A 14,632-nucleotide genomic window follows, 5' to 3' on the forward strand; every position below is an offset into this window, starting at 1 on the left:
GCCTATAGCTGTTGCATTAGTTGCAGATTGATCTCTCTTCCACCAAGCGATCGCTCCCCCCACTGAAGCAGACAGGCTCCCTGTCATCAACTAGTGAGTCAGGTCTCGGTTGCATTGCAACCTGGGAAAAATCTGAGACAACAGTCATTTTGCATGCTGTTAAAAATAAATATTGGGGTGAAAATCACATAAGAATTGTGAGAAAACCATCACACACAGGTACAGACACTATATTATAAACAACACTAACTTTACAGCTCCTGTAGCATAGTCAAATAAAAAAAAATCCTGGAATACCCCTTTAAAGGGGTTCTCCGATACTTTCACATCTTTTGATAAGATGCCTGATCGCGGGAGTCCCGCCACTGGGGACCCCTGGGATCTTGCACACGGCACCCCGTTTGTAAGCTGTCACGCCCCCTCCCGTAGGCTTGCATTGAGGGGCGGAGCGTGACATTATACGGAGGCGGGGGCGTGACGTCACACGCCGCCGGCCCGGTGGTCGCCTGTAATCAGACCCTGAGCGAACACGCTCCGGGGACTGATTACAAAGGGGTGCCGCGTGCAAGATCCTGGGGGTCCCCAGCGGCGGGACTGCCGCGATCGGGCATCTTATCCCCTATCCTTTGGATAGGGGAAAAGATGTGAAAGCACCGGAGAACCCTTTAAATGTAGCTTGAAACAGTACAGCTTTGGTGATACAACTTAGGATATGGTAACCAGCGAAACGACAGCAAGGCCTAAGTACAGTGTTCAACTTTGTTGCAGACCAGACTATTGACAATGTGGCCTATACCTAGGAGTACCTAGGCTCACTATACATGAGTCTCCTGAGGACAATGACAAAGATAAGTAGTAAGACATGTGCACTTGGCAAGGCCAAACTTGTATTGACTAGGGCATGTTAGGTCCAACCCAATTCCCCAGTAGAATCATGGACTTGGGAAAGCCTACTGCATTAATTGGCTAGAAGTCTCATGTGACTAAATTCTTATTCAGCTGTACAATGCAATGTAAGGCACAGAAAAATCCTTAACCCTCTACATGCTCCACATGCTTTGACTTGTATATACTTGCAATACAGAAAATACATTGAAAATACACTTGAAAAACCTACTTTGCATCCAGAAAACCTTGTATAATCTCAGCCACCTGACTGCTCTGATGGGTAGCAGATGGAGATGCTGTGCTGGGTCACCACATTTGAATTGGAAATAAATGTAACTGTATTTCCCTAATATATACAGAAGGTTTACCAAAAGTGACACTGACTTTGCCTATGACTCTAAATTATAAAAGTTACAGTATGTATCTACATATCTTATTGGTATGTGGCATTAGTATATGATTTATACTGGTCCCTTTCTGTGACCATATTAATCCCTGGACCAAGAAACAATAACAGTATAACATTTATTCTCCTTCATTTGAGCTTTGAGTAAAAATATATTGTCAGGATTGTGATGTTAGGATAGATAGATGTCTTACTTCTAAAGTGTCTTACTGCTTTTACAGTAAACATTCCTTTTAAGCCGATGTGCAGTAGAAACCTCCTTTCTCCTAGATGTACAGTCATGGCCGTAAATGTTAGCTCCCCTGAAATTGTTCTAGAAAATGAAGTATTTCTCACAGAAAAGGATTGCAGTAACACATGTTTTGCTATACGAATGTTTATTTCCTTTGTGTGTATTGGAACTAAACCAAAAAAGGGAGGAAAAAAAGCAAATTGGACATAATGTCCCACCAAACTCCAAAAATGGGCAGGACAAAATTATTGGCACTCTTAACTTAATATTTGGTTGCACACCCTTAGGAAAAAATAACTGAAATCCTTCGCTTCCTATAACCATCATTAAGCTTCTTACACCTCTCAGCCGGAATGTTGGACCATTCTTCCTTTGCAAACTGCTCCAGGTCTCTCTTATTGGAAGGGCGCCTTTTCCCAACAGCAATGTTAAGATCTTTCCACAAGTGTTCAATGGGATTTAGATCTGGACTCATTGCTGGCCACTCTGCAATGCTTTGTTGCCATCCATTTTTGGGTGCTTTTTTACTTATGTTTTGGGTCATTGTCCTGCTGGAAGACCCAAGATCTCGGATGCAAACCCAGATTTCTGACACTGGGCTGTACAGTGCAACCCAAAATCCGTTGTTAATCCTCAGATTTCATGATGCCTTGCACACATTCAAGACACCCAGTGCCAGAGACAGCAAAACAACCCCAAAACATCATTGAACCTTCCCCATATTTCACTGTAGGTACTGTGTTCTTTTCTTTGTAGGCCTCATTCTGTTTTCGGTATCAGTAGAATGATGTGCTTTACCAAAAAGCTCTATCTTGGTCTCATCTGTCCACAAGATGTTTTCCCAGTAGGATTTTGGCTTACTCAAGTTCATTTTGGCAAAATGTGGTCTTGCTTTCTATATCTCTGTGTGAGCAGTGAGGTCCTCCTGGGTCTCCTGCTATAGCATTTCATTTCATTTAAAAAGTTGATCGATAGTTCACTCTGACACTGATGCTCCCTGAGCCTGCAGGACAGCTTGAATATCTTTGGAACTTGTTTGGGGCTGCTTATCCACCATCCAGACTATCCTGCGTTGACACCTTTCATCAATTTTTCTCTTCCATCCACGCCCCGGGTGATTAGCTTCAGTGCCATGGGTTGCAAACTTCTTGATAATCTTGCGCACTGTGGACAAAGGCAAACCTAGATCTCTGGAGATGGACTTGTAACCTTGAGATTGTTGATATTTTTCCAGAATTTTGGTTCCCAAGTCCTCAGACAGTTCTTTTCTCCTCTTTCTGTTGTCCATGCTTAGTGTGGCACACATAGACACACAATGCAAAGACTAAGTGAACTTCTCTCCTTTTTATCTGCTTTCAGGTGCAATTTTTATATTGCCCACACCTGTTACTTGCCCCAGGTGAGTTTAAAGAAGTATCACATGCTTGAAACAATCTTGTTTTTCCACAATTTTGAAAGGGTGCCAATAATTTTGTTCAGACCATTTTTGGAGTTTGGTGTAACGTTATGTCCAATTAGCTTTTTTCCTCCCTTTTTTGGTTTAGTTCCAATACACACTAAGGGAATAAACATGTGTACAGCAAAAAATTTCAGGGGTGCCAACATTTACGGCCATGACTGTAGTAGCTGCTACCTAGTTGCGGATACAAGCCTGGATATAAAGTTATTATGATCTGATAATTCCACAGTCAGTTTGCATCATGTAAATATGGTACCTTTGTTTTTTCCAAACAGATTAAGGCTGCTTTCACACTATGAAAAGTACCCGTTATATAACGCCCGTTATAAAATAGCGGGCAATCGCGGGGTTAAGCCGCCATTAGAAAATCCTTAACTTATGTTAGAAAATCCCATTATAGTCTATGGGATTTTTCTAACAGCCGTTTTAACCAGTTATCGCCCGTTATTCATAACGGACGTTATTTTGTGACGGGCGATTGAACGGAAGAATTAATTGCATGCACTATTTCTCCCGTTACTATCTCCCGTCATAAAATAACATCCGTTATGAATAACGGGCGATAATGGGTTAAAACGGCTATTAGAAAAATCCCATAGACTATAATGGGATTTTCGTACGTACGTTAGGGATTTTCTAATGGCGGTTTAACCCCGCGATTGCCTGCTATTTTATAATGGGCGTTTTATAATGGGTACTTTTCATAGTGTGAAAGCACCCTAATAGAGTCAATGGTCACTGGAGGCACATACTAAAAAAGTTATTATAAATGAACTGCATTTTGTAAATCTTTTTGATAATTTTTTTTCTAATCCAGATATTTTTCCCTTATAGGTATTCTACTCGTTTTGGCACAGGCAGAAAGAAAAGTACTTGCAGTTAAGGAACAGTCTCCAACTTCCCCATCTTTTGACTTACTGACGGAAACAAATCCAAATGCAGCGATGGTAATGCCAAGTGTCAACTCTGGACTTGTCAGGAAGTCTGCCAGGCCTGGAACAAGGCTGTCTGTAAAACTTGCAGACTTAGTGCCTACTCCTCACAGTAAAGGTGTTGATTACAGCGACAGGCTTATGGCAACACCATTTGTCAATATTCAGGGTGTTACAAATTCAGGAAATGCACACAAAAAAAGGAAAACAATTAAAATTGTGACAGATGAATTGACTGGGTCTACTGAAAATTACCTCAGACCAGAGCTTCATTCAAGCTCTCCAATGAGGACTACAACCACCACTGACCATACTAGCACTATTCTTACTTTCCCTAAAGACACTATTCATCCTGTTGGCACTTTGCAAAGCCTTTCCCAAGAGGAACCAATCGAGGGTTCACCAACCCTTTACAGTGTTATGTCAAAGAACACTGAATCAGTGTCAGTGCCTTTTAAGCCCCATCATTATAAACTATGGGATGTGTTAAACAGAAATGGCTCTTTGTTCTCTGTAAGACAAGTGAACGGAACTTCCCTCACTACTATAAGAATGACTACATCTTCCACATTTCCACAGACCTCCTCACTTTCCAAGACCACTACACTGGTACAAGGACCCACAAGGAGTACTGATCTGAAACAGCATACTGTACCAGACAGTGCTACCACGGTACAATTGATTCTGTCTATGGATGCAACTACAAGGAGTTCCATCACCATGTCTACAGCTGGGTCCACAGCAACTGGAAATTTTCTAAATAGGCTGGTGCCTGCAGGAACCTGGAGACCTGGTGTCCCTGGCAATATTTCTCATGTAACAGAGGATGGCAGTCAGCCCCAACACAGAGAGACCATTTGTCTTAGCAAAGTGGATATTGCTTGGATATTCCTAGCTATCAGCGTACCAATATCATCATGTTGTAAGTATATTCATTTATTCTGTTGTCCATGTCTTGAGTCAGACAGTATATGGTGGTATCCTCAAGTAGTAAGAAGAGTACACATGGCATGCCATTATTTTTGCCAAGGGCACTGATGGGCTTAATACTTCCTGTGCTTGTGAGTTCTTGAACGGTTTCTGCAGGACCCGCGGGATCCCAATCCCAATGCAGTCCTCCACAATGTAGCAAATTATCTGATGTGCCAAAATTCTAAATTAATAAATTGCACTAAACTTAACCACCTTGTCAAAGTCTTAGCAAACTCAAAGAAAGGCAGAAATAGAGAACCTGCCCCTATATGTTCTGTATTAGATATTTCACTTGTGTTGCATTTGGATTGGCTTATGCAAGACAATCCAAATCTGTGACAAGGAAGACGTCTGAGGTGGAAAATATGCAATATACCAGGGGATCACGACTAGAAATAATTGTGTCATTCAATGGGATCAGTTTCATGCTAACCAGACCGCAGACGGCACAAAAAACACCGACAGGTTCCTTCTGTATAGTTATATATGATTCTGCAACGTTTCAGTGAAATCGTTCTAAAGCTATCTATGAATGGGGCTCTGATTCAGTGGGGTGATCCATGGTGGATTTTCCTTGCCACACCAGCCCTGACTGAGGAAATAGGGAAAGATATCCTCACCAAAATAGGGAGAAATCTATCAATTCAAAAAGTCTGAGAAGTGAAGTAAGAATAGGAATAGGAAAAATTATAACATTTCTTATCTTTACTTATACTATTAACTTTGTTGTTTGTAATTGAGGGTATAAATTCAACCCTTAACGACTGCCACATATATATTTGGCGCAAGTGTGCGGCAGGTCTATGAAGCTAATCAGGCTGATGTCCAGCATCAACCCCATGCGCCAGGGCTTTAAAGCGAATGTACGGCCAATAAGGATGGTGGAAGGTCTCTTACCTTCCTCCTCCTCGTCTGATCGGTGCTCCAGGGCTCCACGAAGCCATGGCAGCCTGGAGCAATGGAGCACCGATAATACTGATCAATGCTGTTCTATGGAACAACATTGTTCAGTGTTTACAATCTAAACATCGCAAACATTCCTATGGAAACAAAAAAATTGTGGGGGAAAAAAGATTTATAAATGTGAATTAACCCCTTCACTAATAAAAGTTTAAATCACTCCTCTTTTCCCCTTTTAAAAAAATAAAATAAAGTAAACAGAAATAAACATAAATGTATACGGTATAGCTGCGTGCGTAAATGTCTAACCTATTAAATTATAATGTTAATTGAATTGCACGATCAATGATAAAATTGTACCAATAGAAAACACAGATCACGGCACAAAAATGAACTCTCACACATCCCTGTACACGGAAAAATACAAATGTTATAGGGGTCAGAAGAGGACAATTTTAAGCATACTCAGTTTTGTACAAAATGCTATGATTTTTTTAAAGTTCCTGACATGGACAGAGGTGTCTGCAGAGAGCACTGTGGTCAGACAGAAAAGAAATTCAAAAAGAAAAGAACTTCCTTTGTAGTATACAGCAGCAGATAAGTACTGGAAGGATAAAGAATTTTTAATTGAAGTAATGTACAAATCTGTTAAACTTTCTGGCACCAGTTGATTAAAAAAAATACAATGGAGTACCCCTTTAAAGTTTTTCTCTATAACAGAATAGGATTACATTTTTGCTGTCTATAATACAGTAGTCTTGATAAATGTTTCTTCTTGCCCCAGGGCCAACATTAGCTAGTGCCAACTCTGGTTGGCTTTATTTTCACATGAGTGGTTTCCATATGGTTCAGTGTGAACCAGCTGAAGGAAACATGGTTTTCACATGCTGAGCAAGACATTACACGTATAAACCAAATCTTGCTGAATGCATAATATTCTTGATTTATTTTTGACATCTTATATAAGTCAATAGACCTAGTTTACAGATAAATGTGTAAACCATATTAGAAGTATATAAGGTAATCTAAATCTTCAAGCAAATGAAAGCTTACTGAAAGCACATAGAAGTACCTGTCTCTGCTCCAAAAGTAATAGAGTCCTTTAAGGCCCCATATAGTAATAGTGCCCCCTATTATTTCCTTCCTCCTTATAGTGTCTACTCTAAAGTCCACTTTAAAAAATGAACCATTTTGCGCTTTACACAGTAACAATGATCCCTTTGTGCCCCACAATTAAAATTAAATGCAAACCTTTTTCAGGACGATTTATTTATTTATTTATTTATTGGGGGTGAGGGGGTTGTGTCTGTAAAGGTTACTGAACAATTTTATACAGCCAATATGCAGGAAAAGGCAGATAATACAGTGGTGCAGAGCTTCTTTGAGAAGATCACCAAAAATTGCAATGCAAGGTGGTCTGCTTTGGGTATGGTCTTCTGAAAAAACAAAAAATAGAGCCTTTGAAAAATTTATGGTAGGGGATGGTCTTAATAAAGATGTAGTCTACTGAAGAAGTTTTATTGTATACTAGCTGAATACCCAGCGTTACCCGGTTTTTCCTTCCTAATCCTTGTTGGGGAGGAAAATAAACAAAGGAGGAAGCTTTTGACTTCATATCCCGTCCTCATATATTGTTGTCATATCCCAACCCCATATCCCGTCCTCATATCCCGACCTCCTATCCCGTCCTCATATCTCAACCTCATATCCCATCCTCACATCTCTTCCTCATATCCCGACCTCCTATCCCGTCCTCCTATCCTGACTTCCTATCCTGTCCTCATATCCCGTCCTCCTATCTCGACCTCCTATCCCGCCCTCCTATCCTGCCCTCCTATCTCGACCTCCTATCCTGACCTCCTATCTCGTCCTCCTATCTCGACCTCCTATCTCGACCTCCTATCTCGACCTCCTATCCCGTCCTCCTATCCCGTCCTCCTATCCCGTCCTCCTATCTCGACCTCCTATCGTGACCTCCTATCCCGACCGCCTATCCTGACCTCCTATCCTGAGCTCCTATCTCATCTATCCCAACCTCCTATCCCGTCCTCATATCCCGTCCTCCTATCTCGACCTCCTATCCTGACCTCCTATCCTGACCTCCTATCCCGACCTCCTATCCCATCCTCCTATCTCGTCCTCTTATCTCAACCTCCTATCCTGTCCTCCTATCTCGACCTCCTACCTCGACCTCCTATCTCGACTTCCTATCCCGAACTCCTATCCTGACCTCCTATCCCAACCTCCTATCCCGTCCTCCTATCTTGACCTCCTATCCCGACCTCATATCCAGTTCTCATATCCCGTCCTCATATCCTGTCCTCCTATCTCGACCTCCTATCCCGACCTCCTATCCCGACCTCCTATCCCGACCTCCTATCCCGGTCCTCCTATCCCATCCTCCTATCCCATCCTCCTATCCCTTCCTCCTATCCCGACCTCCTATCCCGTCCTCGTATCCCGTCTTCATATCCCGACCTCCTATCCCGACCTCCTATGTCAACCTCCTATCCCGACCCGTAATATGTGTACCAGGTATTGAAATATCGCCAGCCGTACGGAAGCTATGTGGGAACATACATTTCCCATTGATTTGCATGGGACTTTAAACAAAAACACTGACCCTCACAAATGGGGGTAGTTAAGGGTTAAATTAACTATCCTATATTTTAAGTGGACATATAAGTAACATGTGACCAAGTATTATGGAAACATCTCCAGCCGTTTGGAAGTTATGAAGTAACATATATTTCCCATTGACTTGTATGGGACTTTAAACATAAACCCTGCCCCTGGCAAATGGGGGTGAGTAAGGGTTAAATCACATATCCTATGTTTGTTGATGACATATAAGTAACATGTGTGCCAAGTTTCATGTTAATATCTTTAGCCGTTTGGACGTGATGCTGGAACATACACACATACATACACACACACATACACACATACACACACACACATACATACACACGTTGAAATTAATATATATATAGATTGCAAATACAAATGAGCTAAAACATTTTACTGGTTAAAGAAACAGACTACAATGTGCAGACCACAGAAGACAGTGGGAGAAATGATTCACCCAAACAGTGATTCTAAAACATGAAAGTCTATTTATCCAGTGAATAGAATAACTCATGAATTATAAACTATTCTGAAATGTATAAAATGTACATTGAGCTGAAAGTTTCTCCGTCTTTAAGTTTCATATTGTCACATAATTATGGGAGTACCGTGACCTTCTGGCACTGTTAAAGTGGTTATGTAACTGGGTAATAGTGCTATGGGGAACCATGGCTGGCGCTGTTATCATGGTTCTGTGGTTTATGGGGATAGAATGTTGATCCAGGGATTTATTCTAATCGCCATATTGGAGTCGGGAAGGAATTTCTCCTCTCTCATGGGGAAATTGGCATCAGCCTCATGGGGTATTTTTACCTTCGTCTGGATCAACACAGTAGGGTTCTAGGTTAGACTTTTCAACCTTACAAACTATGTAACTATGTATAAGGCTATTGTGCCATGGTAAGGCTACATTCATACCAGGTTTTTGGGCTTCTACCAGGCTACACATTACCAACCATTCACAACAGAATGGCTTCATAAAACCCAGCGTGCCCGATGACTTGGGTTGAACATACTCCAATTGTGACTACATTTGGTTCATTTCCAAAATGTATCTGGTGTTTATGTGATCAACCCCAAACAGCGGATATATTGGAGAAATTGACTTAAGTTAATCACCATTAGAAGTCAATGGACATGTCGGTCTCTTTGCAGGCATCCCGTTGTAGCAAGCTGCCGGTGTATATCTGGTAGAACCTGGTAGAAGCCCAAAATGCATGGTGTGCAGGCAGCCTAACAATGTATAAGAAGCATTATGTCTTAATATGTTTTACATGCCTCTAAATCCATTTATCATAATCTAAAGACTAGTTGCTAGGGGTTTGAATACATAAGTCCTATTGTTCTTTCAGAGAAAAGAAAGAGTTAATGAAGTGCAGGACATCTTTTTTTTTACAGAAAAGCTGTTTTCTCAAGTGTAAGTGCATTTCACAGTAGCAGCACACACTTCTTTTTGCAAGATATCTTGCATAGATTACCATAATGTTAGAATGTTTAAAAAAAAAAGACTAAGTCAGTCGATTTATTCCCTGAGCAGCCCCAGAGAGATGACACTATAATGGTAACATTTAAAGGACAACTGTAGTGGTCAAAAATCCCTGCCCAAAAGTTATACAATTCAGTGAATTAGTCCTATTTACCTATATGCAGCCGTTTCTGAGATATTAGAGTTGCCAGCATAGCCCAGTAGTCCTGTGTCCGTCCCCTATTCATTACATTGCAGCCGCCATCTTGGGGACGGAGATCTCTTCCTCCCAGCAGTGTTTGTGCTCCCCCTAGCCTCTGTCAGCTCCTCCCTGCTTATGCATATGCATGAGCGGGTGCTTTCTGAGGCAGCCATAGGCTCATCCTCAGAAACACCCCTATCTGTAAGATTGAAGCAGGAGGAGAATGAGGATGTCCACAGCTCCTCCCCCCTCCCCTGCTCTGTCTACATAGGACCTCACTTATCACCGGGAGGATTCAAGTTTTCATGGGGGAAACACAGAGCAAACCACAGAGCAGGGAGGGGGGGGATGTGTGTGTGAAGGAGACATATTACACTGCAGGGGCTGGTGGTGTATAGACTACAGGGAATAAATATCATACTGGAGATGATTCTGTGTGTGAGGGGGGGGGGGGGGGGGGACTACTGAATGACACATGCTGGGAGTTGTAGTCCCTGTTATGTGTGTGTGTGTATGCCAGTGTTTCCCAACCAGAGAATGCTGGGAGTAGTAGTTTTGCAACATCTGGAGGCACCTTGGTTGGGAAACACTGATGTATGAACTACAACTCACAGGAGACTACAGAGATACAATAGAGGTGTTGGTGAACTACAACTCCCAGGAGATTACAGAGATACAATAGAGGTGTTGGTGAACTACAACTCCCAGGAGACTACAGAGATACAATAGAGGTGTTGGTGAACTACAACCAGCAGGAAACTACTGAGATACAATAGAGGTGTTGGTGAACTACAACTCCCAGGAGACTACAGAGATACAATAGAGATGTTGGTGAACTACAACTCCCAGGAGACTACTGTGATACAATAGAGGTGTTGGTGAACTACAACTCCCAGGAGACTACAGAGATACAATAGAGGTGTTGGTGAACTACAACTCCCAGGAGACTACAGAGATGCAATATAGGTGTTGGTGAACTACAACTCCCAGGAGACTACAGAGATACAATAGAGGTGTTGGTGAACTACAACTCCCAGGAGACTACTAAGATACAATAGAGGTGTTGGTGAACTACAACTCCCAGGAGAATACTGAGATACAATAGAGGTGTTGGTGAACTACAACTCCCAGGAGACTACAGAGATACAATAGAGGTGTTGGTGAACTACAACTCCCAGGAGACTACTGAGATACAATAGAGGTGTTGGTGAACTACAACTCCCAGGAGACTACTGAGATACAATAGAGGTGTTGGTGAACTACAACTCCCAGGAGACTACAGAGATACAATAGAGGTGTTGGTGAACTACAACTCCCAGGAGACTACTGAGATACAATAGAGGTGTTGGTGAACTACAACTCCCAGGAGACTACTGAGATACAATAGAGGTGTTGGTGAACTACAACTCCCAGGAGACTACAGAGATACAATAGAGATGTTGGTGAACTACAACTCCCAGGAGACTACTGTGATACAATAGAGGTGTTGGTGAACTACAACTCCCAGGAGACTACAGAGATACAATAGAGGTGTTGGTGAACTACAACTCCAAGGAGACTACAGAGATGCAATATAGGTGTTGGTGAACTACAACTCCCAGGAGACTACTGAGATACAATAGAGGTGTTGGTGAACTACAACTCCCAGGAGACTACTGAGATACAATAGAGGTGTTGGTGAACTACAACTCCCAGGAGACTACAGAGATACAATAGAGATGTTGGTGAACTACAACTCCCAGGAGACTACTGTGATACAATAGAGGTGTTGGTGAACTACAACTCCCAGGAGACTACAGAGATACAATAGAGGTGTTGGTGAACTACAACTCCCAGGAGACTACAGAGATGCAATATAGGTGTTGGTGAACTACAACTCCCAGGAGACTACAGAGATACAATAGAGGTGTTGGTGAACTACAACACCCAGGAGACTACAGAGATACAATAGAGGTGTTGGTGAACTACAACTCCCAGGAGACTACTAAGATACAATAGAGGTGTTGGTGAACTACAACTCCCAGGAGACTACTGAGATACAATAGAGGTGTTGGTGAACTACAACTCCCAGGAGACTACAGAGATACAATAGAGGTGTTGGTGAACTACAACTCCCAGGAGACTACTGTGATACAATAGAGGTGTTGGTGAACTACAACTCCCAGGAGACTACAGAGATACAATAGAGGTGTTGGTGAACTACAACTCCCAGGAGACTACAGAGATGCAATATAGGTGTTGGTGAACTACAACTCCCAGGAGACTACAGAGATACAATAGAGGTGTTGGTGAACTACAACTCCCAGGAGACTACTAAGATACAATAGAGGTGTTGGTGAACTACAACTCCCAGGAGACTACTGAGATACAATAGAGGTGTTGGTGAACTACAACTCCCAGGAGACTACAGAGATACAATAGAGGTGTTGGTGAACTACAACTCCCAGGAGACTACTAAGATACAATAGAGGTGTTGGTGAACTACAACTCCCAGGAGACTACTGAGATACAATAGAGGTGTTGGTGAACTACAACTCCAAGGAGACTACAGAGATACAATAGAGGTGTTGGTGAACTACAACTCCCAGGAGACTACTGAGATACAATAGAGGTGTTGGTGAACTACAACTCCCAGGAGACTACTGAGATACAATAGAGGTGTTGGTGAACTACAACTCCCAGGAGACTACAGAGATGCAATATAGGTGTTGGTGAACTACAACTCCCAGGAGACTACAGAGATACAATAGAGGTGTTGGTGAACTACAACTCCCAGGAGACTACAGAGATACAATAGAGGTGTTGGTGAACTACAACTCCCAGGAGACTACTAAGATACAATAGAGGTGTTGGTGAACTACAACTCCCAGGAGAATACTGAGATACAATAGAGGTGTTGGTGAACTACAACTCCCAGGAGACTACAGAGATACAATAGAGGTGTTGGTGAACTACAACTCCCAGGAGACTACTGAGATACAATAGAGGTGTTGGTGAACTACAACTCCCAGGAGACTACTGAGATACAATAGAGGTGTTGGTGAACTACAACTCCCAGGAGACTACAGAGATACAATAGAGATGTTGGTGAACTACAACTCCCAGGAGACTACTGTGATACAATAGAGGTGTTGGTGAACTACAACTCCCAGGAGACTACAGAGATACAATAGAGGTGTTGGTGAACTACAACTCCAAGGAGACTACAGAGATGCAATATAGGTGTTGGTGAACTACAACTCCCAGGAGACTACAGAGATACAATAGAGGTGTTGGTGAACTACAACACCCAGGAGACTACAGAGATGCAATATAGGTGTTGGTGAACTACAACTCCCAGGAGACTACAGAGATACAATAGAGGTGTTGGTGAACTACAACTCCCAGGAGACTACAGAGATGCAATATAGGTGTTGGTGAACTACAACTCCCAGGAGACTACAGAGATACAATAGAGGTGTTGGTGAACTACAACACCCAGGAGACTACAGAGATACAATAGAGGTGTTGGTGAACTACAACTCCCAGGAGACTACAGAGATACAATAGAGGTGTTGGTGAACTACAACTCCCAGGAGACTACTGAGATACAATAGAGGTGTTGGTGAACTACAACTCCCAGGAGACTACTGAGATACAATAGAGGTGTTGGTGAACTACAACTCCCAGGAGACTACTGAGATACAATAGAGGTGTTGGTGAACTACAACTCCCAGGAGGCTACTGAGATACAATATAGGTGTTGGTGAACTACAACTCCCAGGAGACTACTGAGATACAATAGAGGTGTTGGTGAACTACAACCCCCAGGAAACTACAGGGATACAATAGAGGTGTTGGAGAACTACAACTCCCAGGAGACTACAGAGATGCAATATAGGTGTTGGTGAACTACAACTCCCAGGAGACTACAGAGATACAATAGAGGTGTTGGTGAACTACAACTCCCAGGAGACTACTGAGATACAATAGAGGTGTTGGTGAACTGCAACTCCCAGGAGACTACAGAGATGCAATATAGGTGTTGGTGAACTACAACTCCCAGGAGACTACAGAGATACAATAGAGGTGTTGGTGAACTACAACTCCCAGGAGACTACTGAGATACAATAGAGGTGTTGGTGAACTGCAACTCCCAGGAGACTACTGAGATACAATAGAGGTGTTGGTGAACTACAACCCCCAGGAAACTACAGGGATACAATAGAGGTGTTGGAGAACTACAACTCCCAGGAGACTACAGAGATGCAATATAGGTGTTGGTGAACTACAACTCCCAGGAGACTACAGAGATACAATAGAGGTGTTGGTGAACTACAACTCCCAGGAGACTACAGAGATACAATAGAGGTGTTGGTGAACTACAACTCCCAGGAGGCTACTGAGATACAATATAGGTGTTGGTGAACTACAACTCCCAAGAGACTACAGAGATACAATAGAGGTGTTGGTGAACTACAACTCCCAGGAGACTACTGAGATACAATAGAGGTGTTGGTGAACTACAACCCCCAGGAGACTACTGAGATACAATAGAGGTGTTGGTGA

At 42.5% G+C, this 14,632-nt stretch overlaps 1 protein-coding gene across 2 annotated transcripts in view; it reads left to right on the top strand.

Moving 5' to 3' along the window:
* TMEM108 (transmembrane protein 108) overlaps positions 1 to 14,632 on the top strand; it is a 199,450-nt gene that overhangs the window by 162,749 nt on the left and 22,069 nt on the right. For both annotated transcript variants that reach the window (XM_056520641.1, XM_056520643.1), the window contains one exon: positions 3,820 to 4,839. In XM_056520641.1, the coding sequence (XP_056376616.1) occupies positions 3,820 to 4,839 (1,020 nt within the window). The remainder of the gene's footprint in view (positions 1 to 3,819; positions 4,840 to 14,632) is intronic.

This window comes from Hyla sarda, chromosome 5 (assembly GCF_029499605.1).
Source record: "Hyla sarda isolate aHylSar1 chromosome 5, aHylSar1.hap1, whole genome shotgun sequence".
Taxonomy (NCBI): domain Eukaryota; kingdom Metazoa; phylum Chordata; class Amphibia; order Anura; family Hylidae; genus Hyla; species Hyla sarda.